Source organism: Electrophorus electricus, chromosome 7 (assembly GCF_041902795.1).
Source record: "Electrophorus electricus isolate QZ-2024a chromosome 7, ASM4190279v1, whole genome shotgun sequence".
NCBI lineage: Eukaryota > Metazoa > Chordata > Actinopteri > Gymnotiformes > Gymnotidae > Electrophorus > Electrophorus electricus.
In genome coordinates this window covers 8,823,627-8,849,289 of record NC_137503.1, presented here as the reverse complement: position 1 = coordinate 8,849,289, position 25,663 = coordinate 8,823,627, and the positions used below count along the sequence as shown (strand labels likewise).

At 38.2% G+C, this 25,663-nt stretch overlaps 4 protein-coding genes across 9 annotated transcripts; 2 read left to right on the top strand and 2 right to left on the bottom strand.

The window, feature by feature from the left end:
* Positions 1–78: 78 nt before the first annotated feature.
* On the bottom strand, positions 79–1,449 carry c7h1orf74 (chromosome 7 C1orf74 homolog). Its single transcript, XM_027007838.3, has one exon. The coding sequence runs from the start codon at positions 1,141–1,143 to the stop codon at positions 352–354; it is 792 nt and encodes a 263-aa protein (XP_026863639.2). The 5' UTR covers positions 1,144–1,449; the 3' UTR covers positions 79–351.
* Positions 1,450–1,661: 212 nt separating this feature from the next.
* LOC113575972 (man(5)GlcNAc(2)-PP-dolichol translocation protein RFT1) lies at positions 1,662–7,141 on the top strand. Of its 5 annotated transcripts, none has more exons than XM_027007831.3 (14): positions 1,664–1,938; positions 2,018–2,103; positions 2,189–2,308; positions 2,440–2,629; positions 2,741–2,842; positions 2,936–3,070; positions 3,507–3,585; positions 3,663–3,713; positions 3,835–3,965; positions 4,052–4,196; positions 4,348–4,453; positions 4,672–4,921; positions 6,359–6,491; positions 6,957–7,141. In XM_027007831.3, exons 1-14 carry the CDS (start codon positions 1,876–1,878, stop codon positions 7,043–7,045), a joined length of 1,680 nt encoding a protein of 559 aa, XP_026863632.2. In that variant the 5' UTR covers positions 1,664–1,875; the 3' UTR covers positions 7,046–7,141. The 5 variants fall into 5 exon arrangements, with proteins under 5 accessions (XP_026863634.2, XP_026863632.2, XP_081573256.1 ...); XM_081717130.1 differs by having other exon boundaries at positions 1,920–1,938; positions 2,215–2,308; XM_027007833.3 differs by lacking the exons at positions 6,359–6,491; positions 6,957–7,141 and adding an exon at positions 5,080–5,655 and having other exon boundaries at positions 1,662–1,938.
* A 186-nt stretch (positions 7,142–7,327) lies between these two features.
* Positions 7,328–11,806, bottom strand: ruvbl1 (RuvB-like AAA ATPase 1). The gene is made up of 11 exons (XM_027007835.3): positions 11,535–11,806; positions 10,956–11,042; positions 10,708–10,840; positions 9,931–10,082; positions 9,740–9,829; positions 9,075–9,224; positions 8,899–8,962; positions 8,564–8,762; positions 8,197–8,299; positions 8,029–8,120; positions 7,328–7,841 (listed from the first exon to the last, which is right to left on the bottom strand). Exons 1-11 carry the CDS (start codon positions 11,673–11,675, stop codon positions 7,682–7,684), a joined length of 1,371 nt encoding a protein of 456 aa, XP_026863636.1. The 5' UTR covers positions 11,676–11,806; the 3' UTR covers positions 7,328–7,681.
* Positions 11,807–12,159: 353 nt separating this feature from the next.
* Positions 12,160–17,762, top strand: eefsec (eukaryotic elongation factor, selenocysteine-tRNA-specific). 2 transcript variants are annotated; one of them, XM_027007789.3, is made up of 7 exons: positions 12,160–12,875; positions 14,095–14,302; positions 14,456–14,552; positions 14,721–14,885; positions 15,075–15,713; positions 16,190–16,268; positions 17,345–17,762. In XM_027007789.3, exons 1-7 carry the CDS (start codon positions 12,569–12,571, stop codon positions 17,524–17,526), a joined length of 1,677 nt encoding a protein of 558 aa, XP_026863590.2. In that variant the 5' UTR covers positions 12,160–12,568; the 3' UTR covers positions 17,527–17,762. The 2 variants fall into 2 exon arrangements, with proteins under 2 accessions (XP_026863590.2, XP_026863589.2); XM_027007788.3 differs by having other exon boundaries at positions 12,222–12,875; positions 16,112–16,268.
* The last annotated feature ends 7,901 nt before the right edge of the window (positions 17,763–25,663 follow it).

The following is a 25,663-nucleotide window of genomic DNA, read 5'->3' as shown; positions in this document are numbered from 1 at the left end:
TAAATTAATTTCAGGTCTGACATTAACACACTTATTGTTGTTATTATTATTATTATTGTTGTTGTTATAATCATCATCATCATCATCATCATTATAAAAATGCCCAAATGTTAATTCATTTTAAGCATATATTTGGGAATATGGGGTATTATTTGTAGTGCATTATGTTAGTACTATGTTTATATCTTGAAAAATATTTTAAATAAATGTTGGTTATTATGGGTGCCCATTTGGCTGCTCCAATTCTGTTAGGTCACCCTTGGAATGAAATTCTTTTTTAAAGTGGTTCAAAATTTTATGGAACTAGGATATTTATGACTTATTTTGAACACATTCACAAATATGTGGTATTCATAATGTTACACATGGTAGAACAACAGTTTCTTTTGAAAAGCTGAGCTCACTGAACACTGCTTGTTTGCTAAATCTGTCTCTCAATAGCCCAGTCCATTGTTCTATAAATGTATGCATTTCAGCCGACAATACTTCAGGAAAACTGAAAGAGTAAAGACAACTGCAATGCCTCCGATCCCCTATTTGCAAGCAAACCCAAGCCTTATTCACCACCAGTGGTGTCATACTCAGACAGTTCTCCAAACTCTGGGCTTGATCAAACCAATAAGAAGCAGGATAGCCTAAAAGGATCCCAAAAAGTGTACACAGATTCCAGTTACCATACAGCTCCTCTCCCAGCACAATGACTGATGAACATTCATTCTCTTTGTCCATGAAGAACTCTAAAATGTCCTTGAGCATATTTTCATTGCTGCTCCCCATAACCGTTATGCATGGCTGTTCCCTCCATGGACACACATCAACACTGATGAGATTCCTGCTTTGGAGTTCTTCCAGGTGTGACTTCATGAATTTAGAGTTCACGACAAAAGTACTCCCACTGATGGAGATTATCTGCAGTTCTGTAGTCAGCAATCCAATCCCGAACAAGGAGGTTACATACTGGTGCAATTGTTCTGCAGATGCTGAATTACTGTCATACAAAAGAGCTGGTTTAAGGCCCAGGTCCACAGCTATGATCTGGATAGCTAAATCAAGACATGATGATTTTGGAAGTCGCTTCTTCTTACTCCCACGGCAAAGAAATTTATGGGCAGTTGAGATAAAGATGTCTGCTGAAACCACCATCGTTCCCACTTTTCAAGCTCAGACACAAATAAAACACGAGGCAATATCGGAATATAGACCGATTTACGTTCTATCGTTAGCTATCTTAGCTAGTTTAGGTTAGTTACGCTAGCTAACTAACGCGACATTGTTGAATATAACCAACTCAGGCATGCCACGAGGACGTTATGAAAAAATAATAATCAGCTAGCTAAATGTGTACTTCATTACCTCTAAATTACTCAAATTAAGAACATAGATATAAATCGTCACAGCCTTTTATTGCCAACCTAGCTAGCGTAGCTATGTCGTGCACACGTTCTAGTTTCAAAAATATGGAAAGGTTTTTGAGACGAAACATCAAAATAAAGCTCCCATATGTCATGTAAAATTCAGCCAATCCGCACACCAAATATAGACATCGGTTAACACAATATGCCAAAGAATTAATACAGAGTTTGTGATTGTAATATATATTTAAACACTATTCTAATGCTTATGTCGTATGTGTGCTTTTATTATGAAATAACGTCATGATCGTCGTTTTCAATAAAGAAACGTATCTTTTGACAGCATGACAACTAGCGGCTAGCTAGCTAGCGTTATTATGAGCATTTTCTATAGTTTTAGTCAATTGTTGGTAGTGTAGCGGTAACTACGTGTAGTTTTGGTTTGTGCGATGACAGGTAAACAAATATAACAGTAAGTTCATCTTCGTCGTGGTGGTTATGCTGCTTTGAATCGGTTTTTAACATGGGCTCTGAGGACGTACTCAAGAATGCAACAACTCTTGCATCTTATAGTGTCTTGCTTCAGGTAGGCCTAATGTCCTGATTTATTTCTAAATAACTTTAGATATGCCTTCACATCCCTAACTTTTTCATATTTTGTTTAGGTGATGTTCCGCGTGCTAACCTTCTTCATGAATGCTTTCACCTTACGCTTCGTGTCCAAAGAATTAATTGGCGTGGTAAACGTCAGGTGTGTTGATAGTATCCTAGTAGCCCCACATACTTTGTTCTTATTATAAATGTATAGTGAACTCATTGCAGTGCTTGTGTTATAGGTTGATGCTACTCTACTCCACTTTAGTTTTTCTGTCTAGAGAAGCGTTTAGGAGGGCATGTCTAAGTGAAGACACAGTGGGACGTACCTGGAGACAGGTTATCAACCTGCTATGGCTTACGTAGGTAGATTCTTCCTAAGTGTAAGAACATGATCATACTATTTGATCATAGAATGCATGTGTGGACTGAGTGTATTATCAATTGTATGTGTCAGATTTTCTGACACCCTCTCAATCATTTTGGTTTTCAGGTTGCCACTAGGCTGTCTTTGGGGATTTGTTCTTGTATGTGTGTGGTGGTGGGTCCTTCAGGCACCAGATTCTCAGATTGTTCCACATTATGTGCCTGCTGTGGTGATCTTCTGCCTAGCTGCACTTACAGAGTTGCTGGCTGAGCCTCTCTGGGTCCTTGCACAAGCACACATGCTCATCCGCTTAAAGGCAAGCAAGACTTTTCTTGAATATTTTATGTTGTATGTGAAATAATGATAAGGAACATCCAAATAAAAAGTGGATCTAATAACAGTACAGATTCTACCATGTTTTTAACAGGTGGTTTCTGAAAGCCTCGCAATGATTGCTAAGTGTCTTGTCACAGTAACACTGGTAGTCTCTGTTCCTCAATGGGGCCTATATATATTCTCTGCTGCACAGGTGAGGTTTCCGTGTGCATTCTTATGAGTCTGGTTGTTTTCTTTGTTGTGTTGGTATCTTTCATACCTGTGTCTGGGTGTGTGTGTTTTATAGTGTGTATATGCAGGGTTCTTGGTTCTCTGTTACATTGCCTACTTCCTGCATTTCCTTGGATCTGAGGAGGCAAAGAGGAAGTCCTTCCCTCTAGAACAGATGTCAGAGCTGCTACCCTCCAGAGTGAAAGGACAGGTGCCAAGTATTTCCTGTCAGTCTTTAAAATGGACATCATTTTATGTCTCTGTTTATTTTACTTAATTTCTTATTGTCTCAGTGAGAAAAGACTATTTCACAAAGTGAATTGCTACTCCAAAAAGCTTTAAACAACAGTACTAGCATATTAATTTAAGTGTGCTCTAAATTGGTTAAAGTTAGAATTGAAAAACGAACTTTTCTTAGATGGAAGTAGTCCTTGAATCAATAATTTAAACACTGTTTAGTATAAAAGAATTATACCCAGCTTTGGGACTTGGCTGACCGCTTACACATTGATGCAAAATTCTGATTCATGAACCTTTAGGTTACAGTACAATAGTCAAGACATAGTAACTAAGATAACTGTTGATGTAAGTTTTTTGTAAAAGGTGCGTACGTGTGCGTGCGTGTGTGTGTGTGTGTGTGTGTGTAGCCTGTAATAAACTTGAAGCTTGCCACACTGACTTGGAGTTTCTTCAAGCAGTCCCTCCTCAAACAGATACTGACAGAAGGTAACACATACAGACATTAATTATCCTACATGTGTAGGAAATGTAAAGGTATGTTGAGAGACAAATTGATTTTGCAGGTGAGCGCTACGTAATGACCTTTCTGAATGTTCTCAACTTTGGAGACCAGGGTGAGTGCCTTAATCAGGATACGAATACAAGTGCATAAATGAAAATAAATAATGCACAAACATAACTTTCTGTGCCTTTTAGGCTAGGGCCACTTTCTACATCTTTTTGTTTTCTCTGTAGGGGTGTATGATGTAGTGAACAATCTTGGCTCGATGGTGCCTCGCTTTCTGTTTCTGCCTATCGAGGAGAGTTTCTATGTTTTCTTTGCCAAAGTTTTAAAGCGAGGACAGGACATAAGGCATCAGAAACAAGTCAGTGTATCCAATACCATGTCCCCATAGTCTGTGCTGTCAGCTGTGAACTTGGATGACATTGGTGTATGTTAACTGGTCCACAGGAGGAAGTTTTCATAGCAGCAAATGTACTGGAATGTTTGCTGAAGCTGGTTCTTCTGATAGGTCTGATTATCACTGTATTTGGTTACTCCTACTCTTATCTGGCTCTTGATATATATGGCGGGGAACTTTTGAGCAGCGGGACAGGTATAACCTGCACACATTAATTAACTTTCTTTAAAAATGTGTTTTAGAATTTAAACAATACCTACAAATTCATACCATAGATAGTTAGATATGTATATAGAATTTGGCATTTAATGTTGATGTATGATATTGGATTGTGTGTGTGTTGCAGGGCCTACTCTTTTAAGGTGGTACAGTTTTTATGTACTACTTTTAGCTGTGAATGGCATAACAGAGTGTTTTGTTTTTGCTGCCATGAGCAAGGAGGAGGTGGACAGGTAACTATATGCCAAATTCCAAATGCTGAAAGTGTAAATCTAGGCATAAGTGTATACACTCATTCACACTTATTTTAATAAACTTTCTATAACTAAAAATTAAAGGGTTTTGGGTGCATAACATTTAAGCGTTGCTCTGCATATATTAAACATTTAGCAAAAGTTATTATGCTTTATTTTTGGAATGTTTTCATAAAAAAACATTTGTTCATTTGCAGGTATAACCTGGTGATGCTGGCATTGTCTGCATCCTTTCTCCTGATTTCTTATTGGCTTACTTGCCTGTTTGGGAGTGTGGGCTTCATCCTGGCAAACTGCTGTAACATGGCACTAAGAAGCTTACATAGTTTTGTGTACATACACCGGTACTTCCACCACAGTGACCACAACCCTTTGTCTGGGCTCTGCCCACATTTGGCTCTCATGATCACCCTCACAATAAGCTCCATCCTCACAGCCTTTTCAGAGGTAAAGCTATCTGTCTATCTATCTGTCTGAGAGAGAGAGAGTGAGAGAGAGAGTGAGAGAGAGAGTGAGAGAGAGAGTGAGAGAGAGAGAGAATTTACCACTCTGAGTATCTTGTGTAAAATCAATGCTTCTAAAAAAAACTTCTATGTGTATTTCAGTACCTATGCTTTGACAGTGGCTGGTTTCTAAGGCTGGCTCATGTCGCCGTGGGAGCTGTTTGTTTACTAAGTGTGATCATTGTAGTGCTCCTTACAGAAACAAGACTTGTCCAGTTCATCAGAACTCAGCTTCTACCCAAATACAGCAAGAAACAGACGTAAACTTGTCATCATTTGACATTTGAATTAAGTAGTACCTATTAATTTGGTTTTCAGGTATGGACCACATATTGCGTTGTTTGTTTAAAAAAAAAAATTAAATAATTAAAAAAATTTATTTTTAAGTGCTGTGTAGGTACTCCACAAACCTTTCTCTGAAAACTTTAAGTTGGACCAAAGAGTGGTATGCATTTATTACAGTTAATGAAATCAGTGGCTTTCTGACAGTGAGAGTGGCTACATTTGATAAACTTTCATACTTCAATGTAGGTAATGATTATTTTACTTAATAAAGGTGCTGGATACCGCATACAGTAAATTGTATTGGGAACAGGGAGTAAAGATAAGGGATGTTATGGGAGAGTAAGGATATGTTATGGGAGAAAGTACAAAAACAATAAAACAGTTTCCATCAAAGTGTTTTGATCTGTTTTTAATAACATTGTATCATGTTCAAGCTTCTACACTGTTAGATGTACCTACAGACTAGTGACGGTGAGGAGAGACCGGTAAGGAACGTGTAATATAGAGGCTGAGAGAATAACCTTTGTCTAGATCATCTGACTTTTTCTATTGACTACATATTTAAGAAACTATAAGTGCTAAAACTAACTACCATACACTGTCATTTAAATGGAATGAAGGAGGGAGTTCTCACAGTGATGTAAAAACAAGACCAAACAAGTTAAAAACATACCATTCACAAAACACAGCAAAAAGATATTTTGGCATGAATGAGAAATATTTCACATGCAGTAATGAAGACATTAGTTTGTCATTGCAAAGTTGCAGGATCCAGCTAAAACAAGGAGAAACACCCAGTTATTATCTTATACATCACTGTGAGAACAGGGAATGGAGAATGTGGGAGGAGTAACTGACTCATGCTCTGGCTAACAAAATTACAGTCCCCTAGGGTGTATGTGTGTGTACTCTGCAAAGGAAGGGCGTGTGTATAAGTAGGAAAGAACAAAAAGTTTAACTAAAGCTGCAAGCCGTCAGTGAAGTTTTGGTTTTAACCACCTAAACTCTAAAGATGTCTCAGGTATGTGAAAGCTACTCATTAGAACTCCCAACACAATTATCAGCAGGAGAGGAATGGTTATCTTTCCTTGTCTAGCATCAGGAGGAGGGAGAGGATGAGAAGGTCAAGAGACCAGAGATGAGGGAGGAAGACCTGATTCAAGCAAGGGATAAACTGGCATCTGGGACACAGGTGAAGAGTAAGACCTTTGAGGTGATGGAGGAATGCGGTGAGTATGAGCAGTGACCTCATGACTACAGCAGCTCAGGCTCTAAAAAGTGTGTGTATGTATGTGTGTGTCCATCTACAGTGCTGCTCAGGAAGTGGATATGGCCCCATTTGTTTGGGCAGGTTTGAAAAGTGTGTGCCTCAGCTGGGCTTCCTTGTGTTTCCAGTCCATATAAAGTAGCACAGTGCCTCTAGGCTGGGACACACAGGCATGCAATCTCTCTCATACACTAGACAGTGTCTCTAGCCTGGCCATTCATCTGTATCAGTGTAAAAGTATTGATTATTGTCACAGAATTGTTAACTCTGTCAAGCTGTTAGAGAGGAAGATGTAACATTTAGTATGTTTTATTAATATTTGTGTGTATATTACCCAAATTAAACTTGTTTTCCAACCAAATAAAATATGTAACATAAGTGTCAAGACTGTTAGCTATTAAATTGTCAGTGTGTGTTCTGCCAACAGAACGTATTGGCAAAGTGGCTCCATCTGTGTTCAGTAATGTTCGCTCAGGAGCAGAGACTGTCTTCAACAAACCCAGCAGAAGAAAATAAAACACAGAAAGAAACTAAATTTCAAGTTACAAACTTATATAATTTGTCTCAATATACTAAAACAAGTTTCAAATAAAAAAAATAATTCAAAAAGTTGTTATTGTGGGCTTTGAGTCATTATAGATGAATGAGGTACATTTTCTTGACTTTTTGTCTCTATGCTTCCTCAGCATGTGCTTTAGTAATTAACACAATTGTAAAGCAAGATACCAGACTTTACTATAATGGCCAGACATTTCCTATGATGGCCAGTGAATCACTGTCATATATGCAATCTAAAACTGATGATTATAAAGAGGTTTATTTAAATTTCTTGCATTGCTTTTAACATTCAAAAATTGTTTTTCTTAAAAACAAACAGTATCAAACAGTATCTGCTCAAGAGATAAAAAAGGTCTCAACATTCCCAGCAAAAAGAATGGACAATGAAAAGGAGGTGGGCTAAAGGAATACTCCAGTGAGAAAAGATTTACTCTTTTTTAATCTTTTCCTAATTTTCCAATACCAGATACATCGTAGTATGAGTAGAGTGGCTTTGCTGACCTACAAAATATTTGGTCTGAAGATTTCTGCCATTTTACTGGCAGATCTGAACTGTAGGCAGAGAGCAAGCAGTTGATAGGCTGAAAGAGGGAATTATTTCATAAACTTGGTGTGCTGGTCCTGCAGTATCTTTGCAGAAGACTTGGCGTCGTAGAAGAGCTCATTAATTTCTTCCACATGCTCTCTCTCTACGCCTTCCTTCCCCTGAACTCGGGCCAGCAGATTGGCAGGAGTCAAGAGCTGTACCGCATACCTGCATGCACACACATACCCCCAGGCCCCCCAGTAATTGATTATTTAAATCTGCTATAAACTGCTTTGAGTATTACAAGAGGATAAATAGAATTATTTATCATAACACATCTTATTAGTGTATGTAGAATATTATAGAGGATGGGGATTACTACTGTGTAGTGTGTGTGTGTGACTTTATTGGTTACCTGAGGGTAGTCTTGGTGCCAATCTCTCCCAGGTGAGTTAAAGCCTCTTCACTAATGTTAATACCCTCCGTTTGAGCTCGGATTTTAATGATCTGCAAAGACAAACACACAGACATTAGCACCAATCAAGATGGGCCTCTGCCTGTGTCGTTCTCTTTACCTATTCACCTGTTTCATTTCCTGAGGAGTGTACAACATGGTTCTGATAATCATGACTCGGTCCAACAGGTCGAGCGGTATTCCATGAGGAGAGCTGATATCCTCTGTCCCCCTGAGAAACAGAAAGCAATCAAAACAACTCGCTGGCAGCGGCCCAACAAACCATCTTCACTTATAGCCCCGCTATAAACTCACTACCAGCCAGTCTGCTCAAAATATTCAAAATAAATAAGTATTATTTACTTTGCACGATTAGATATGGAAGGAAATTTGAAACACCAAATAATAAAACATCATACAGGACCTTTCACTTCTCCACGTGGACGTCCCCCTTAATGGGGGGCTTGGAATTAAACAGACTAGCTAAAAGTCTTACCTAATGAGGCAGTTTCCTCGGTTGGATGCAAACACTACAATGGGAGCGATGGAGCTCTCCAGAGCTCGGTGCAGGTACGTGAAACACTCGATATCCAGCATGTGAACCTCATCAATGAAAAGAACACCAGGCACCAGCTCCGCCACGCCTTGATCTATGTACCTGTTCACCACCTTATTGATCTCCCCTCGCAGCTTGTCTACACACACACACACACACACACACACACACACACACACACACACACACACACACACGTCATGCATGTGTGCATACAAGGAAAACAGAAAAACAAAACTGAAATATTTTACATATAACTGGAAAACTATACTTACCTGTGATCTCAGTCTTCTTGGGTTTCATTAGTTGACCCATCATAGAAAGTATGTCCTGGCCACCCTGAAACACATAGCCAGAATAAGTTTGACACCACGCACTTAAGTAGTGTGTTTGTAGTCTTCTACAGGTCACCTCCTGTGCATATCTAGATAAGTAAATTTTGTGTATTTACCTGAGGTCGTGCATTGGCTATGTCCAGGTCATGAAGCGTAACATCTTGAATAATCTCTTTCTTTTTGTGCACATCTCCTTTGGGCAGTGGCACATATTCTTCAGCCTCCAAGTCAAACTCTGTAGCAAATGTGTCACAACGGCCCTGCCTCTGTGGACCAATTACAGCAGAGTGACTAATCACAGTTCCATACATGAAGTAGGGATCATATATTTATACACCAATATTAGCATAGACAGAAAAGAAAGAGGTTAACTGTTCACTAATAATCTTCACCCAATATTCATCACTTAATTTAATAACCAGACAGAAACCTAGACAGTCATGACAGTAGCTGTCCTTCATGTTTGCTTTGCTTCCCAAATACTTCTTAAAAAAAGAAAAGTTATATAACCCCAATATTCTTAAGAAGGCTTCTTCACAAAATCAGTACTGCTGAAAGTGAGAAAGTGATGCTAGGAAACTTCATGGAATTGTGCCACAATGTGTGTGCACGCTTATGTCTATGAAGAGCATGAAAGATCTTTCAGCAGTATGAAATACAGTCTTGCCTTTCATCCTTTGCCAGACAGCATTGCTCACCTGCACTGACTAAAGAATACATCAACATACCTAAAGTGGAGAGTGTGCAAGAATGGAAAGCAATAGCCTGTCTGTGTCCTTACCTTGACTGCCCCACTGTTAGCTTCAATGTAGATGACATCACCAACCTCCACCCTCTCCTTTTGCAGACTCTCATAGATACTGGGATCGAGCTGTGTTACAATGAATCAGAACATATATGCATGTATGTACAAGGTGTTCAACCATAATTCTCACATTTGTTTCCCAAGAATGCCGTTATTGATTCTTTTACCTTGAGCTGTTTAGTACCCTTCCCCGTCTTCAGGCCGATGATGACATGACTAATAGTTTTGCCATAACCGCCCATTGGATTCTCTGTCTCACATGGGGTCAGTTCTGTCACTTCACCTTCATACACTTCTTTAGTCTCTTTAATTCGCAGACCTACTCAGACATAAATAAAAACTTAACTGATGCAAGGACACTAGTAGGTACAGACTACAGAAAGAAATCACAGTGCCTTATATAAATGCTCTGGTAAGTATACCACTATAAAATGCATCTATCATTTTACATCTAATATCTTAGTAGTAGAGTGTTAACTCTGTAGCTTTGCAGGCTTTATCACACAGTAGCCACTGTTTCAGCAGGACATCGCCTGTCCGTATTGGGTAACTGTATGTTCCACATGCCAGAAGAAAAGGGCAAATGTCTGCAGACGTGCTGACAGACAGATAAATGACCCTCTCTGGCCTCACACAGTATCTTTCTCTTTTGAGATGTGAGTGTAATGTAACCTGTTTCTTACTCCATTTCCTTGCCTCTTGACAGGTTGTATCAGCGCACACAGACGCACGCTCACACGCTCTAATCCTATTAATCAGTTCTCCTTCCAACTGTTTCCTTTCTCTCAGTTAATTTCTTCATTAGGATGAGCAGCAAGACCATATGCATTAGTAGCCTCAGAATAAGGTCTAGCATGTGGACAGGTGTTGTGTTCATGCATGGACTTGTCTGTAGAGGAATTCTCTTTCCATATCCAATTGGGTGTTTAAGTGTATGGACTCACCAATAGCTCTCCTGAAGTTCTCCATAAGTACCTCTGTCTTCTTGATTTCTGATGAGTACACCTCACTTCCCACCATAGGACAGAAAGGAACTTTATTCCCCAACTCCTGCGCCATGGCCAATGCTAGAGCAGTCTGTTAGGTTTAAATCAAAAATACACACCACCAAATATAATCCTTTACATTTTTCATATGCACAAAGCATGACATATCACCACTCAACCAAAGTAACCACAGTTAGGCTGGATACCTTTCCAGTTCCAGGTGGCCCAGCCAATAAGACTGCTCTGCCAGCCATCTTTTTGGAACGAATAAGATCTACAATTATGCCGCATGCCTGAAAAACATTAAGTAATAGGTAAGTGAAACAGCGCTTGAATTATAGATTATCCTATATCATAATCCACATTCAACCATCATTATTGAGCACCTTGGATGCTTAGCAATCAGGTGCATCAGACTAGGAGCTCTGCTGGATTTCTTCGGTAAAATGTTAGGTGCAAATTTTTCTGTTGCTGTTAAATTTTATTCACTATTAAAGTACACTATTAAAAATAAAACTAAGCAACACTGCACCCTGTTGTTAAATGTCATATTGTAATCATCTTTTCTTCAGACAGGGTCAACAATACCTGTAACTAGCAAAAGGTTAGGAAAACCAAAAATATATTAGACAGAACAATAGTTTGATATTTAACTACGTTTTTAAAAACATTCATTGCGTTGAAAATATTGCCTATATTATCCATACATTAGGCCGGTGTTCCTAGATTAATCTGCAGGTTATTAACTAGTATGAATATCTAGATAACTAACTAGTTAACGTTACCTCTCTAGCGGTCTCCTGCCCCACAAGGCCGGACGAAGACTGCTTAGCATTGCCGGCTTCATCTAAACCAAGGCCTTTCACATGGCTGTGAGATGCGATGCGCTGGGTCTTTGTTGTGCTTTTCACTTCCTCGATCTTCATGACTTCCTTTTTGTAATACAAAAGCGTGAAAAAAAAGCAAGTAAAACTTCTATCTACCTTCAAAACCTGTTATGTATTTTTGTCGTTGAAATCGGCGCCACCACAAACACGGGGGACCGTGTTTCCATGTGGGTTACCAAGGTAATTTAAGGAAGTTACGCCTCTAATAGCGCATTTTGTGTTTCACCTTATAAGTATTGGTTAAGGGAACTCAGATCTATTAGCTCATTGGGTAATATTGATGCCCATCACGAATTAACCGCTTTCGACACGCCCATTTCCGCTTGTGTATGAGTTTGAAGAGCCCTATTGAAACATTTGCAATATTTTTTGTTCTTCATGCATTATATTTTGCTCCCGATTAGCCAGGCACTCTTTGGTGGGTCAGTTAAAAAATAGTGTTCAAATGCAAAATTAATGAATTACCTTAAAATGCATTTTCTCTTTACGGATATAATAATATTAGCATTGTTATAACATTATCAATGTTCTATTTTCTGCACTTTTAAAAAATTCGTATTATTAGTAATTATTCGTTATTACTGTTTATTAACATTTTAAGTGTTGCACTGATCATCTATTCAAACCTGCTTGGAACCTTTAGCAAAATCATATTTGCGGGTGGATACTTTTGTGGTAGCGCAGGAAGTGTCTGTCAAATTAGCGTACTTCAGACCAAGTTGGTCCTGTGTTTACAGCTAACTTGGACGAAGAATCGAGGATTAATTGCATACGACTGGAGGATCTGCGTTTGTTTGGCAGTATACTTTTGTGTCGGTTTGTGAAAATAGCTGAAACAGCAACGTCCAGTTTAGATCAAAGTCCACTTGCACTTTAGTTCACTGTTCGGTTCCTACACAGGGATCACTTTTAGCTGGGTTAGGCTCTTGACTATGGCACATCCCAATGCTGGCAATACTGGGGCCAGAACACTGAACTTTAATGTTGGTGTTCTCGGCCATGTAGACAGCGGAAAGACGTCGCTTGCCCGAGCGCTGAGTAGCACCGCTTCCACAGCTGCCTTTGATAAGAACCCTCAGTCCAAAGAACGCGGAATCACACTGGACCTGGGCTTCAGTGCGTTTACCGTGCCTTTACCGGAACATCTAAGAGAGGCCTGCGGAGAACGATACGATCATTTGCAGTTCACGCTAGTTGACTGCCCGGGACATGCCTCCCTCATTCGCACGATCATTGGCGGTGAGTTTCTGTTTCAGATTGCCCTTAGTTTCTTATGCTATCGTGCTGGCCAATGCAATGTAAGGCTTCCCAGGGAAACAGGCTAAACAGGGATGCATGTTAAAATGTAATTTTACAGCTGAATAAAGATTAAATTTAGACCGATGACATTTTCAGCCATCTCTCTTTTCTCAATCTCTAGATATGTGTATGCAGTTCAAAGCAGTCATTTGCTTAAAAAGTACTGCTATCGCTATATCATTCCGCATAAAACCATTCGGTTTTCGGCTTGGTGTTAGAAATTACGCTTGTAAGGCGTGCATTATTTATAACAATTATATATACTTAATACATTTATATAATAAATATAATACTTATAATAAATGAATATACTTAATTGGCAGTGGTCACAAGGTGCCACTTATTTAGTTCCCTGCATAAGACCATGCACTTCCAGTTATGATCAGAAGGTGGCGAAAGATTTGCTGAAAAGCTTTACTAAAATGCTAATCCCAACTGCACATTCCCTTACCCTACACGTTAAGGATTCTGTGCACATTAGTCTATTTTCGTTTTCTTTCTTACATTTTCGTCTTTGTTGCAAGATTTTGATGTGGCTACTCAAAAAACATTTTTAATGTAGATTCAGACATTGTAAAAAAAATACACAATGCAGGAATGCATGATACAGAAACACGCTCTTGAAAAGGTTGGTGCATATTAAAAGCACTAGTTAAAAATAATTTGACATGGTTGTAGCAGTGGAATTAAAATTTAGAGATGAAGTTAGAACTGTTTTTTGTCTTATAGCCACCATGTCTTAGAGGCCCTGTGGTTGCAGAGGGTGCATTCAGAGGGAAGCAGAGGCCTCACTTAACAAGCACTAAACATATTTTATAAAAAGAAAAGAATGGAGGAAGGGAGAAGAGAGAGGAGGGGGTCAAGTCTACTTATGAGGATGTAATGCGTGTTTGGGGAGCACATGTGGTTGATTAAGGCGGAAGGCCCCTGTTTAAGGTCCCATCTAAACTTCCTCTCTCCCCCCTGAGGGGATCACTCAGTAAAGAAAGTGTGCCAGGGAGAGAAAGGAAAGACATAACAAGACCCCCCTTCCTTCTCTCCCCTCCCTCTGTTCTATCTGTTTCTCCCTTCCTTCTCTGTCTTGTATTGTGGATTTCTCAAGTGTGTGCAAGTTCTCAGGTTCATATTTTGTGATTTTTGTGTGTGTGTGTGTGTTTAGGTGCTCAGATCATTGATCTGATGCTGTTGGTGGTTGACATTGTAAAAGGTATGCAGACACAAACGGCTGAGTGTCTCCTGATTGGACAGCTCACCTGCTCACACATGGTCATCATCCTCAATAAAACAGACTTGTTGCCTGATGACAAAAAACAGAGTGCCATTGACAAGATGACCAAGAGGATGCACAAAACATTGGAAAACACCAGGTAAACATCAACAGACATTGCAAGTCTCATGCAAAAAAAAAAGAAAAGAAAAAAATATTGGAACTGTTGTACAGGAGTTCCAGCATGGTAGCTCTAGAGGCCCCCATGATCCCAGCGGTACTATATTCACTGTGGCTGTTCTAATTTTGTTAGATTTAAAGGTTGCCCTGTGATTGCTGTGGCAGCAAAGCCAGGAGGGCCAGAGGCTCCAGATACAGAGGAAGCACAGGGAATTATTGAGCTCATGCAGGTCAGACTCAAATAGTGGTACCACTTACTAGTTCACAATTTTGCTGCATTCCAGCACTCGGCATATTAATACTGGACTACTGGAGAATGTTATCTTTGGAGGATGCATTATATGGACTTTTAACCTATGTAACATGACAAATGTGTTTTGTTTGATGCCTGTGTTTAGCTGCTGAAAGCCCAGGCATTCCTGCCTCACAGAGACCCTTCTGGCTGTCTGCTGATGGCTGTGGATCACTGTTTCTCTATTCGAGGCCAAGGAACAGTCATTACAGGCACTATTCTGCAGGGGGCGCTCCATGTCAATGACACGCTTGAAATACCTGCACTTAAGGTACACACACACATTGCGCATCTGTATTGTGTAGACACCTGCACAGAAGTACTCACACAAACACACAGATACCCTTACAACAACTGATGTTACTACACTAAAAGTGTTATTCTCAAAAGGAGCCCTATACTGTTATCTATACTGTTTGCAGTACATCTTTTTGCCTGATCAATTTGCTGTGATCCTTAGGTGACACGGAAGGTGAAGTCAATGCAGATGTTCCATAAGCCAGTTCCCAGCGCAATGCAAGGGGATAGAGTAGGTGTGTGTGTGACACAGTTTGATCCCAAATTGCTGGAGCGTGGCCTAGTGTGTACACCTGGCTCACTAAGCACCCTTCATGCTGGCATTATTACAGTGCAGAAGATTGAATACTACCGTGGTGCACTATGTAGCCGTGCCAAATTCCACATCACCATCGGGCATGAAACAGTCATGGCACGTGTGTCATTTTTCAGCCGGACATCTCTTAGCAGCCAATCTGAGGTGCCCTCAAGTGGAAGTCCCTCAGCTGAAGAAGCGACTCCAGACCCTTTTTCATTTGACTGGGAGTTTCACTACCAGGAAGAGTATTTGACTGGGAAGGGAGAAACTGAGGGGCAGGAACAGGAGCAGTGGGCGTTACTGGAATTTGAGCGGCCAGTCACATGTCCACCGCTGTGCTTGGTGATAGGCTCACGCCTCGATTCTGATATTCACAGTAATACATGCAGACTTGCATTCCATGGAAAGCTGCTGGAGGGCTTTGAAGACAAGAACTACACAGAGACATCACTGCCAAGGCTCAAAATCAGTAAAGACAAGCACAAAGAAGGAGCAGTGGAACGGGTATCACACCCCAATTCCGACATAAACACATTCAGCTCCCATAGTAATATGCTTACTTAGTGCATTTGTTTTCACAGTACTATGAAATTAGGCTATACTAGGATCACTATGATGCACAGCATTAAATTGTTTTACACTTTAAGTTGTTTAAATTGTAGGACATTGTGTGTTACAGTTTAGGTATTCTGAATGATTATAATGTAGTAAATATGCATAAGTGACAGTTGTCACTTGACATTTAAATGTACTGTAAGTAATATGTCCATGTTTAGATTGTAACATATATTCCTGGCTGACACTACAGTAGGAAGTGTCATGTCTCCAGTTCCTTCCTAAATGATGAGTGTTATTTATAGTTCACTAACTGCAGTTAACTCCTCCTTATCCTCTGAGGTCAGGTGACAGATGACTACACTGTAATAGGCAGAAATCTGTTCAAGAAGGAGACCAATCTTCAACTGTTTGTGGGGTTAAAGGTCACACTTTCATCAGGCGAGACGGGGGTTATTGAAGGTGGCTTTGGACAGAGTGGCAAGATCAAAATTAGAGTGCCCGGTATGTAACACCCTTACAGAATAAGCATGTAAAGAATGTTTTTTTTTGTTTGTTTGTTTTTTTGTTTGTTTGTTTTTACATTTTCCAAAACACAGATACAAGGTGTACACGCATATACTGCATCTTTTTAAACTTTCTACAAACCCTGCATGCCCTACATTCTTTTTTTTTTTCCCTTTTGCACACAGCAAATTTTCTATAATTTATTTATTTCTATTTGATTTCATTCAGGTTTAGTTCCTCTGATACCATGCTACATGTAATGGCACCGACACACATGTAGAGTCACTTTATTTTAATCACGAAAAATACTTGTATTTTGACTTTAAACATATGCGTGTACACACACACACAGAATTTTATTTTATTTTTTTTAATGCAAACGCATCACTTCTGCAGGACAGGTCTAAAAAAAAACCCCAAGAAAGAAATGACCTGAACTTATGTTAGAGTAATTTTCTCACATTAGAAATGAAAAACTGGGTCAGTTGTTTTTGCCTTTAATTATGACTTTACACAACATGGTCCAGTTTTATTTTTTTCTTTTATGTGCCTAACATATATTTTGATACGGGAGGCTTTTTGATCCCTTTGCAATCTTTGGTTTGAGAATCTGTAGTATGCTTTGTGGAGTTTTAAGTAAAACTCATTGTCAAAATGAAAAGGTTTAAGAGGAACCTTAGAGCATTTGAACAGACACTTGAAATAAAGCCAAATGTATCCTGACTCAGCTATAATTTGTATCAAACAATTTCAGTGCAGTGTGCTGTTAGTAGCAATAATGCCCCTGTGGTGAATGACAAACATTTTTTTTTTCTAGTGTGTAGCAATATAATTTTAGAGGTTAAAATGACATTGTATATTAAAATTAATTTTATTTGTCACAATACTTGGTTTGCACTAAATTCAAACATCCTATTGTGATTCTGTCTTTCTCATGACCCTGACTCAGGAAATCTTTGGAACTTGAAGTCGCTAGCTCTTGTCAGAGATATGTCAAAAACTTCAAGCCAACATTGAGGATTTCGTTTCTGGTTTTTTGTCACCTTTTGCTAATAAGTTATTTTTATTTTTAGAGGGACTAAAAGAAGAAACAAAGCAGCTACTTTCCTCTTCTTCAAAGAAAAAGGGAAAAGGTGGGGCTAAAAATGAACCGAGCAAAGAAGACGATGCCAAGGCAGACTCTCAGCCAATCGCAATTCACCTAAACTTCAAAAGATATGTTTATGACCCTCAAAAAAAGATGGTACAGTCCTGACTTTTAAACAACACTAATTGCTCTGGAAGCGACCATTTGACAGGAGCTTGTCTGTGTGACAGTGCTGTAATCAGACAGATGACGTGCAGTGCATGTGTGGGTGGAAGGTGAATGTTTGTGTGTATGTATGTATGTATGTGTGTGTGTGTTCATCTGGTTTGCATTCTGATACATTGTGTTTTCTCTCTGGAATAAAAGACTGGAAGTTCTTTAAGAAAAACAGTGTACTTAATTTTTATACATCATGGTCTGCTCGAGAAACCCCCCCCCACAAACAAAGTATCACATTAGTTGGGCTCTAGGGGCTTGTCTAGCATTCCTAGAGAGCCATTTTCTGGCCATCTCCAAAGTGCTCCTAGGCAGATTCTGGGCCCATGCAGGCAGTGTGACTAAACTTTGATGCTGATTGTTGGGAGACCTCGGGACAGCAAAGTAGGCTTCAGCTTTCATCAGATGTGCTACTCTTGGGTTTACTATATTCAGTATTGGAATATGGAATATGTGTGAGCAAGCAACATAAATGATGGGTAGTTTTAGGAAATATATTGTGTGTTGGTGTGTTGGTTTTCATTGCCACAGGTACATAAATAATATGTTGGGTGTTAAACATTATTTAGCATAGTAAAGACTGCATCCCCTCCTAATCCCACAATATAGACAGTAATGACATTTTCACACTCAATAATCTCATTGTTCTCTCTGTGACCTTACTGTTTTGAATGCCTATTTCTGCCTTTGTTTTAGATCTGCTGTAGGTTAAATGACTATATAAAATATGGATACACAAATACACTTCCTCAGTGCCATCTATATATAACCCTGTTTGTTTTACATACTTAGTTTATTTCTGTCAATTTATCAAATGATCTGATTTACTTTACAGTAAAACATACAGGAAGAGCAGTGTTCATCTGTCTAAAGGTAACTTGGTTAATCAAGGTTTAAATGTTTTTTTTCTTCAGTATTTGCCAGTACTGTATCAGCCTGGTAAAGAAAGGTTTCTACTGGCCTGAGTTTCTTTAAGCCCAATAGTACATTACTTCAGAGTGACTCTGTGTCTAACTATGACACTGACTGTTCTTGATGCCTTTTTGGATCATAGAAGGCATATTTTTATCTTTTATTTATTCATTTTTACAGTTTTCCATTTCCCATTAAAAGGGATACGCTAGAAGTATTGTGAGATGCACCCACAAGTCTCTCATCTCTCTGGTCATGTCTGTATGGCACAGTCTCTCATCTCTCTGGTCATGTCTGTATGGCACAGTCTCTCATCTCTCTGGTCATGTCTGTATGGCACAGTCCTGGGTCTCCATCCGTCGTCTTCTTTTCTCTTCCCTCTTTCCCGTATGGATGTGCTCTATAAGACTGGCTGCCATTCTTTCGATAGAAAATGTGAATTAGTTATATAAAAAGATATTGTCTAGCACGTCTAGTTTAGGAAGATAATGAGCGACATTTTGTGAAACATTTTTGTATGGCCGAGCAAAAAAAAACCAAAACTCGGCTTTGTCATTGGACAATTTAGTATATTAGGTGGTTTTTTTGTTTGTTTGTTTGTTTTTTTCTAATTCACAAATTAAGCAACAAAAAAATTTCCACATTGTCACCTTTTCAATTTGCTTAAGGCACTGGTGTGGATATGACATGAGGTTCTCTATGTGTGTTGTTTGTAGTGTGTGTCAGTGTGTGTCAAGGCTTTCCTGTGCTCTGTATTAACATGAACGAAGCGGAGAAGAGTTAAGTGTCCTAAATTAATTGCAACAGGAAAAAAGGAGAGTGTACTCAGCTAAACACTGCAGGACAGAACTTTCTAACTTTCTCTCACTCTTTAACTCTCTCTCTCTCTCTCTCTCTCTCTCACACACTCACACACACACACACACACACACACACACACACACACACACACACACACACATTCATTGGTTTCCGAATAACTCAATAGTCAACACTATTATTTTTATAAGTGAATTGCTGCCACATTATGATAAATGTGATTGATTTGAATCTTCCATTTTATATATAGTTCAATTTGATCTGTCTGTCTCTCTCTCTCTCTCTCTCTCTCTCTCTCTCTCGCTCTCTCTCTCTCTCTCTCGCTCTCGCTCTCGCTCTCTTCCCCTCCACCCCCCAGTCTGTGTCTCTCTGATAGAAATCTCAGTCCAATTATGTTCAGATGGAGTTCTTTCATGGGAAGGAGGGGGCATGTTCATAAGTGTATTTGTGCATCAGGCTTTGATAAGACAGCTTGAGTGTGTTGACCTTTAATCAGGGTCCTTTATCAGAGAGGTTCTACATGGTACCTGTTTAAAATTTATGAATGAATGGAAACAAAAGAAAGTGGAGGAACAGAAAGGGGGAAATAGAGAAAACAGGCAGTAAGGGAATGTCCCGTGAGATTGAAGCTGCTGATTGGCTCCGTCTCTACCAAAAACCATGGCTAAACTTTAGATGATACCTGAGTAGGATGGGGTCACATTCTGCATGTTGGTCATTATTAACATTAGGACCCTCAGCTTCATCAGGTGGGGAGCATTTACTGTGTGTGAGAGTGAGAAAAAGAGAGATGCAATTATTATTTGATCTGACATGTAGTTGCTTTGTGCTCAGCATTTATGTATGACAATATAAGATATATATATATATATAGTACATTTTCATGCTCTTCTGTTTTGCAGGCTTTTATGAAAATGCTGAAGATTTAGCCCTGAACTTTTGTTCTGAAATAGTAAAACAATAGCTGTCACCTCTAGTAAGTAAAACAATTAAAAGTTATGACATAAGAATAGTCTGAAGTTAATAGGAACAGAACAATAGATGTCTCACAGACATACAGAATCTCACCGATCTGAATGACACTGCATGTCAGTTTTAATATAATAATCTTTAAAAATGACCTGTTTAATGGTTCCTTAATAAGTTCCTAATTACTCTGTAAAGCAGCCTCTTTCACTCTCCTCTGGAAACCATGAAGCTGGAGCAAAGTTTTCAAACTGTGAAATGTCATCACCTTGGACTGAAATAGGGATGACAACTTTGAAGATTCGTGTGAAACAATAATTATCTTGCTTAATGATATCAGCAGTGACTACACATAGAGCTTCTCATCTAGCCAGGGCAGTGTAGGGATAGTTCCTAAAAGAATGGACTTTACTATCTGAAGCAAATCCAACAAATAATATTGCTTGCACAGTGACAAAACTGCCACCACAATTAATATGGCTAGAATGGAAAATTAAACAAGCAAATGTAGCATAGCCATTTAAAGCTTGGTTGTCTATTGGGAGCACTGAAAGGAGTGTTTTGTCTTTACCAGTCCAAATTAATTTTGGTTTCAGACGCATCAGACAGCAGTCCTGGAGAGGCATGGCAGTCTTTTTTCTTTCTTTTTTTTTTTTTTTTTTTCTTTTCTCATCTAAAATGTGTGTGGTAACTAGCTGGACCAGCCTATAACATGAGAAGAGTTCAAACCTCCAGATATCAGAATGTTCTTACCATTTGTAGTTTTCTGTCTCACGTGCTCTCAGAAGCATAGACATGTTAAGATCAAACGTTGCATTTTATTAGTTCTCTGTGCATGCAACAAGTATGTTTTTGAGAAAGAGATCTGCATTGTTCGAAATGGATAGGCAGATCCCTTATTTGTGTGAAAAAAAGTGCATACACACACTATACACAACTGTGAATGGTTGTAAGGGGAGATATAATCCAATTTTATTTCAGTATATGAGGAACTATAACATTATTATAATCAGAGAATTTCAGACTATAAAACTTGTGTCTCAACATTTTCAGACTTACAGTTAAATTTTTTTATATATATATTTGGTTATGAGGAGAACAATGCAATGATTTCCAGTGAAAAATATTAATTGTGGATGAAACTTTACATTTTAAAACTAATATTAACAATTATGGCAGACATCTATGTGTCTATGAAAAATAAATAATATGATTTTATTTGATATGACAAATACTTTGAACAATGAGTACAGGGAGCTAAACTGTGTGTTTTAGTGTAGTTTAGAGGAAGGAATGCTTCCATAATAAAAGCATTAATTATGGAAGCAGTTTTCTCACATAAAAAAAAATCCATGTGCTGCAGAAAAGTCATCCATTTCCTCCTTTGAGACTGTCAGCTTGCCAATTTCAATGAATCAATCAGTTGCTCTATTACACAACAAAATCAATGGATCAATCTATGGATTAGTTAGCCAGATCTGGCTGTCTGTCTAACGAGCATTAAGTAATGCCTTTGTCACTATTCTAAGCCTGTACCCTGCGCTATAGGCACACTGAATACTGAATATTCTGAATACACATGTCAACTATTACAGGTGGGTCAAAGATTAGTAGCAGGGTATTAATTCTTAAAATGCTTCATCAGGAGTTGTCAGAGTTTTTTTTAAATTTGTTTTAAAATTAAATTACATTTTATGCACCAAGTTTGGTGATGAGACATGTATATAGGTACACTATACACATGCATGCTTGCACATATGCACACATATCTTGTTTCGCTCCTTCAAATGCAGGTGTTGTTATCATGGCATATGTGTAACAAAAACATAAACCTTCACCTTAACAAAACTACAGTCATGTAGCACATTCATTCAGCAGTGATTCTTTGTTCTGGGCTATTCTATCTCCCATGTTCCTAGCTTCTGCATTCTCTCCATATCATGCCTTTGTCCACTCTGATTTTGTCGTTACCTTTCCTTTGTGCTGGTCTTTACCTTTACACCTTTTGTTTCCTGTCTTCCTTTACTGTTTTCTTTCCAGGTCAGGCATTTCTGTACCTCAGCATCATTGCACTCTGCTCATAATATAAAGAGGTGCGTCACTCTGTTTCTCTGTGTGTGTGTGTGTGTGTGTGTGTGTGTGTGTGTAATAAAGACATTAAGGTATACATGTTAAATGCAGTACAGTACAGACTTTGGAGGGACTGAAACGAAAAAAGATCTAAGACAGGTCATTTTGTGCAGAATAGCAGGGTCATGGTTGAACACACACACACACATTTTCAGACTCAGCAATCTAATAACCTAGTGAGCTAAAAGCCTTCTGAATCCGTTAGCAATGAGACTAACAGCATTAGTGGGCTCTCTCTCTTAGGTGGAAATTATAAACAGAGTGATCTATTAAATTACAGCTATTCAATTAAGTCCCATCTCTAAACAAACAATTATCAGAGTGTAAGCGTTTGATGTTTATTGAGATCGTTTGTGCATGTGTGTCAGTCAGAGTGTTTACATGATGCTATGAGTCTATATGTGTTTTTGATCCAAATATAAGCATTAGTTAGTTTGTGTTCATAGCAGTGTAATGTACATTTTTAATGAATGATCGAGCAAAGGACTGAACGGGTGCTGTGAAAGAGTTTCAATAAAAGAATTCCACATTTTAAAGAATGTCTAGTGTCTGTGCTTAGTGACGTATTAGTCAGATAACATCAATGCATTACTATAATAGAGTAGAAACGGTGACACCAGATATACCTGCAAGTATTAACACATGTACATGAATGCACTCCTAATTTAGATTCATTAATATAATGTTGTACTTAAACTCTTATACACCAGCTAAGTGTAAGGTTTCACTGTCATGGTGCATGCACACAGTGGCGTGAGTGTAGACTCTGTATATAGGGAGTGTGGTTACAGTATGTATTCTAATTACAAGTCAAACTCAAAAGCTCCATCTATTACTCAATACAGTACTCAGGTTACGCTAGTGATAAGAGCCCTATTCTACCCATGAGTTTCTGGAATTTTCTTTTTCAATCAAAACAATATAAACACAGTTGCAGTTCAGAAAATGATCTCACTTGCTCATTCAGTCTAGGTTAGACGTTTATATATTTGTGCATATTTGTCTGTGCATGTATTTTTATTTTTTTTCCCCTCTGCACATTTTGCAAATATTTGTCAGTTAGCCAGCTTATCTTTAGCTGGACATCCCCTCTGCTCCTTTAGTCACTTTCTTTCTCTCTTTTGGTTTCACATCTCTCTTCTTATATATTAATGTTATTGTTCTTCTTTTATTTCTCCCTCTCTTGTAATTTAATAAAGCATAGTGTTTTTTAGGGGCTTATACCTCACTCTTAAATATGCTGTGAAATCACAGTGAGGGGCTTCATTGCAGACCCATCAAACAGGAGCCTGTGTTATGAATGTACAAAATACTCCAAAATCCACCAGAATGATTATACAAAATAATTTTAGTACAAAATGTAAGATTTGGATGGCTATTTTATATATATATATATATATATATATATATATATATATATATATATATATATATATATATACTCACACACACAAACGCACACACACATATATATATATATATATATATATATACTCACACACACACACACACACACACACACACATATATATATATATATATATATACTCGCACACACAAACGCACACACACACATAAGTGTATAAGTATTAACCTCTCTCCTGCCTCCGGCCTACTTTCCTGCCTCTAAAATTTCCTTCTGGACAAAAGCACTAGAACAAGTTAAAGAAAAGACTTGCAATAGAATACACACATAAACACTATCTCTCTCTCCCTCTTTCTCTCGCTCCCTCTCTTTCTCTCTCTCTCTCTATCTCTCAATTTCTCTCTCTCGCACACATACCCACACCCTCAGACGTTCACCTCCTCATATCACACAAACTGTCCCTAGAGACAGGCACTGAGTATTTCCAGTTGGCGTTCGCCATTTGAAAGGAGTGATTGTTTTTTAAACAAAGGGATGAATTAATTTACCTGCTAAACAGAAAGATACAGAAAAGAAGGGAAAGCAAAAGAAAAGGTAAAGAAAGAAGATAAATGTACCCTCAGGTGGGAGGATTTGTGTGTCCCAGTTTTAGTCAAAACCTTAGTAAACACACACCTGTTGATCCAGACCTTGCAAATACCATATGCTAATGTTTCTATTGAATGAAGGTTGAATAAAGTTTCTCCTGACATTAAGTATGATGTTCAGTATAGATTTAAAATCTTTTAATGCATATATTCACAAATATGTTCTAACAACATATGTTACTAGATAATTGATTTTTTGGATAATTTTATATACATTGACAACTGGCACTCCCTCTTAGCCTACATTTGTAAAATTCAGTTCTTTAAGAAAAAATAACTTCTGTAACAAAAGTAAAATTATGGGATGCCAATTATATCATGGAAATCTTAATATGCCTTTTACGTAATGAGCACAACCCATTACTAGCAAGTTATTTAATTATAAACAGAACTGTCATTCATTTTTTCATTATTATACAATATATCATTACTATATTTGGCTGTAGTAAAATACTGAAGAAATTCATATTTAATCCTTTTGCTCTCTAACTTGATATATTGTATTTTGTTATTTTTAGCTTTCAGTCCCAGGTCCACAGCTGGACCCTAGAGGCCAGTCACCATTCCCTTAGATACAGGGGAGAATGTCTTAGACACAGGCGCGTGGCAACAGATCTAGTAGAATGATATGTGCAGATGCTATCATTTACACCTGTCACTACAAGTGAAGATAATCCAACTAACAAGACTTGGGGGGGGGGGGGGGGACACTTCAGGGTGTAAACATTGAATTTATGTATGCTATTTATGTAGCTACTTAAATAAGATTATGTACTATTAAGCTTTTTAAGCATGTTGTTTTAAAATGTTACAGGTTAATTTATCTTGGCTGACAGTATCCTATAACCTCTGGGATTTTTTGACTAGTTAATTACCTCTGACAAGTTTTTCTGAGGAAGAAATACAGGAAAAAGAAAGAAAGAAAGAAGAAAAAGGAAAAATACAGGAGGAGAGAAAGAAAAGAAACTCATTTGCTTTGGCTCATAAAAGTCAAATAGACTACAAGCTCACTACATGGAATTTAGTGCATAAGAATATGTTGTGTATGATAAGAATGCAGACATACAGTATGTAGTCTGTAATTGAAGAATTATTTTTATTTTACTTTCAATTATGTATTAGTCCTTTGGTGTACAATCAACAAGAAATGACTGAATTAACTGTTTGTTGACAAAGAATGCTGATGCACTTTCATGCATTTCTACAAATGACGTTTTATAGTACATTGTAAGTTGTTTTAATATAAAAT